A 4,074-nucleotide genomic window follows, 5' to 3' on the forward strand; every position below is an offset into this window, starting at 1 on the left:
CAAATGAACTATATCACCTTGAGCCAAATGAAGCATGCATGAATGAATCAGATGATTAATATACAACACATAAATATCACTTGTAGAAGCCTTGGTGAAATTAGTTGAAATAATACCAGCCACCCTCCAATTAATTTATATAGCCTCTCACACATTCTTAAGGTCAAATATTTCAACATCTGAACTACATCAGACCATTAAAAATCCTATCAAAATTGATGTAAATCATGTCACTGGTGTCCCACATGAAAGACGTGTCCTAGCACTCCAATGACCACCAATAACCTCCCTATCAATTCATTTAAGTATGTTGTGGACTACAATACTTGACATTCCAATATAATTTCAGTCTCATCTACATGCTGAGCTGAGTATCATGGAGCCTGTAGGTGATCTGGATTCAAGACAGCAGGCTCTCAAGCCTATTCAAACAAAGAGATCAGCAGGAAGAGAAGTAGAAGGAGATGGCGAAAAACCCGAGGATATCGAAGAAGAAGAAGAACCTCTGAGTCCAGCTGCTCGAATATTTCATGAACCTTGCTTCAATGTCTATGTCATAGCAATTGTTGGGTGCAAAACCAGAATCAATGTTGATGTTATTAAAGCCAATTTGGGGCACACTTTCCTTAAGCACCCTCGTTTCTCTAGCTTGCAGGTATGAAAAATAGATATAGGATGACTAAATTAATGTTGGTGATGTAGCCATAATTATCAAACAGGTTAAACTTTTTGGTAAATTAATATCTTAGCATGATACTAATCTAAGCTTGTTTTACACAAGGCCTTAATTAGAATTATCCTAATTACCACACCATAATTTGGTTTATTGGTTCGTTTTTTGATACTATTATCTTGCTTAGGTGAAGGATATGAAAAAAGATGGGGCGATGAAATGGGTTCGAACAAAGGTGGACTTGGACAAGCACGTTATAGTACCAAGAATCCACAACACCATTGATTCACCGGACAAGACGGTGGAAGACTATATTTCAAATCTCAGCAAAACCTCCATAGACTTCTCTAAGCCTCTCTGGGAGCTCCATATTCTCAACCTCAAGACCTCGGATGCCGAGTCCATCGCCGTTTTTCGAAGCCACCACTCCCTCGGCGACGGCATGTCCCTCATGTCTCTTGTCCTCGCTTGTACTCGTCAAATCTCCAACCCGGAGGCTCTCCCAACTTTGCCGGTGAAGAAGAGTTCGAATCCTGATCCGGTAAACTCCGGTGGGATTTGGTGGACAATTCAGTTGTTTTGGAATACCATTGTGGATGTTTTGATGTTTGTGGCCACCGCGCTCTTCTTGAAGGACACAGTGACGCCGCTCAGCGGTGTCCAGAAAAAAGGAGATGGGCTTGGGTCGAGAAGGTTTGTTTATCGGACCGTTAGTCTTGATGATATTAAACTGATCAAGAATGGGATGAAAACAGTAAGTTTATTTTGGAAAGTGGCATGACCCAATTTTAAAAATACTAAAAACATTATTTAGATAATATCAAATTACATTTTTTTAATAATTCATGGTGTTTTTGGGCATTGCAGACTATTAACGATGTTGTAATGGGAGTGTCACTGGCTGGTCTTTCTCGATATCTCAATAGAAGATATGGTAAGCTTCCATTAATTCTCTCTTCAATTTCTCTGCCTACCATGCCATTAAACTTTATGAGTAGAAACTCTCTTAACATGCTTTCCATTAATTGCAGGTGAGGCCAAGGAAGACAAAGGAGCCACCGAAGAGAAAAATAATCTTCCTAAGAATATTCGCCTTAGGGCAACTCTTCTCATGAATATAAGACCATCACCAGGGATTCATGTGAGTGATTTTTCTTATGCATTAATTGGTTAAAAAGAATGAAATAGTCTTCATATTTGTGAATTTATTAAATTATTTTTGACATAAATGTTATTAACTATTTTAAGTATTTACGATATATTTTAAAAGAAAATTATTTTTATAAGAAAATAATAAGGACATTTTTGTCAAAATGAGACAAAAAAAAGATGAAAAGTTAAATTTCAAAAATTGGGTTTTCAATGAGTTTTTTAATCAACTAATCATTTTTTTATATTGAATTTGAAAGAAAAATTTGGTTGTTGTGTGGACAAATTAAAATTTTCAAAGAAAAAAAAAAAAAGAAAAAAAAAAGTAGAAGCAGAAGAACAAACAATGGCCTTTAGATGCATTTATTATTTTTAATTTTTAAAAATAGAAAGTTAGATATAAAATATAGGTAAAAAAAATATGTGTATATCTTGTACACTTGAAAATAATTTTTTTAATTTTAAGAAATTTTCAATTCATCAAATTTTTAAAATTTTGATATTTTTTAATACAAGGTAAATATAGGTATACTTTTTGTTCTACCTTTTTAAATCCTAATACATTACTTTGAAGGGCTAGAAACATTTTTTAAATGTTTGAAAAAGTTTTTTTAATACAAAAATTAGACATTTAACAAAGTTACTAGAATTATTTCTAAAAAATTTAAGAATTGCTTGAAGTGGTTTTTGGAGTAACACTTTAGACATTTTTTTTTTCCAAAATTACATTTTTATTATGTATCTTAGTATAGAAAATACTTTCAAAACACATTTTCTTTTTAAATTAAAATATTAATTAATTTTCTATAAAAATATCTTCTACAGAAGTGTTATGTCAATGATAAAAATAACCTAAAAATATTTTAACAAGAAACATTGTTAAATGGATCCTTCATGTGCTAGCTACAAAACAAATTGATTAATTATTCATAATGAAATTTGATGGTAACTAGGCTTTAGCTGACATGATGGAGAAGGGGTCGAAAGCAAAGTGGGGAAATTGGATTGGATCTGTGCTTCTCCCTTTTGTTATTGTCTTACGCGATGATCCTTTAGACTATGTTCGTCAAGCTAAAGCCATAATCGATCGAAAGAAGCATTCTCGTGAAGCTATATTCACTTTTTTCATTATTAAGATGGTTCTCAAATTATTTGGCATTAAGGTATGAATTTCCTTTTCTTTAATATTGAGATAGATCACATAGAAAATTATTCATTTTCAAACCCATCTTCTTTGAAAAGCAACCAAACAATAATAAAAAAAAAACAATAAAATTATGTAACAATTGTTTTTGTTTCCTTTATACTTCATTTTCTTTGATGCTTATGATCTTACCTTGGAGATCATTTTTTTGCATGACAAGTAGGCTGCAGCATTTTTATACCATAGAGTTCCGAATCACACAACAATGTGCTTCTCAAATATAGTTGGACCTGTTGAAGAAGTTGGGTTTTCTGGTCATCCATTGGTTTTCCTTGCTCCTAGTGTTTATGGCCAACCCCATGTAAGTACATATATATTCCTAACAAACCAAAGAAGCTCCTTTGATTTGTTGGCTAAAGATCAAGAACAATAGCATTGATTATACTCGAACTAATTTTTAATTCGATATGCATAATGATCATGGGTCTTGCTGCAGGGATTGATGATTCATTTCCAAAGTTACATCAATAAAATGACACTTGTTCTTTCGGTTAAAGAAGAAATTGTTCCCGATCCTCACCAGCTATGCAATGATCTTGAAGAGTCACTCAAACTCATCAAGGATGCTGTCATAGCAAAAGGGCTTGCCAAAGAAAATTCCACAAAATGAGCATGATTATATATGAATATATACAAATAAACACACAACACAATTAAAGTTGTGTTACATATTTATGAACTATGAAGATTTGTACTTATATGGTATTGTAGTTTTGTGATTGTATGTGTTCTATAGATCTAAAGGAGATCAATTTGAAATAAAGGGTAAATGTGAGTTGTAGTGAAATGGGTTTTTTTTTTTTAAATATATTTATTTTTTAATAAATTTTGAACTCTCTAATTTTACATATTGTCAAATGCATGTATTGAGAGGCTTGGAAATTTTTATATAATAGTAAGACATGTGGGCCAATCTTGGGCTTGAGCCTAATTGGTTCTTAAATTGGGTTAATTCAAATGCTATGAAAACAATATTATAACAAATATATAGTTGAATGTATTTAAGGATGTAAAAAATATGATGGTACACATGTGACTATTTTTTGTT

The 4,074-nt window shown here is 32.3% G+C and overlaps 1 protein-coding gene across 2 annotated transcripts; it reads left to right on the top strand.

The window, feature by feature from the left end:
* Nucleotides 1-232: 232 nt before the first annotated feature.
* On the top strand, nucleotides 233-3,813 carry LOC100248474 (wax ester synthase/diacylglycerol acyltransferase 5). 2 transcript variants are annotated; one of them, XM_002263373.5, is made up of 7 exons: nucleotides 233-655; nucleotides 861-1,427; nucleotides 1,541-1,607; nucleotides 1,705-1,814; nucleotides 2,776-2,985; nucleotides 3,190-3,327; nucleotides 3,463-3,813. In XM_002263373.5, exons 1-7 carry the CDS (start codon nucleotides 377-379, stop codon nucleotides 3,634-3,636), a joined length of 1,545 nt encoding a protein of 514 aa, XP_002263409.1. In that variant the 5' UTR covers nucleotides 233-376; the 3' UTR covers nucleotides 3,637-3,813. The 2 variants fall into 2 exon arrangements, with proteins under 2 accessions (XP_002263409.1, XP_019081272.1); XM_019225727.2 differs by lacking the exon at nucleotides 2,776-2,985 and having other exon boundaries at nucleotides 285-655.
* The last annotated feature ends 261 nt before the right edge of the window (nucleotides 3,814-4,074 follow it).

Source organism: Vitis vinifera, chromosome 15 (assembly GCF_030704535.1).
Source record: "Vitis vinifera cultivar Pinot Noir 40024 chromosome 15, ASM3070453v1".
NCBI classification, from domain to species: Eukaryota; Viridiplantae; Streptophyta; class Magnoliopsida; order Vitales; family Vitaceae; genus Vitis; species Vitis vinifera.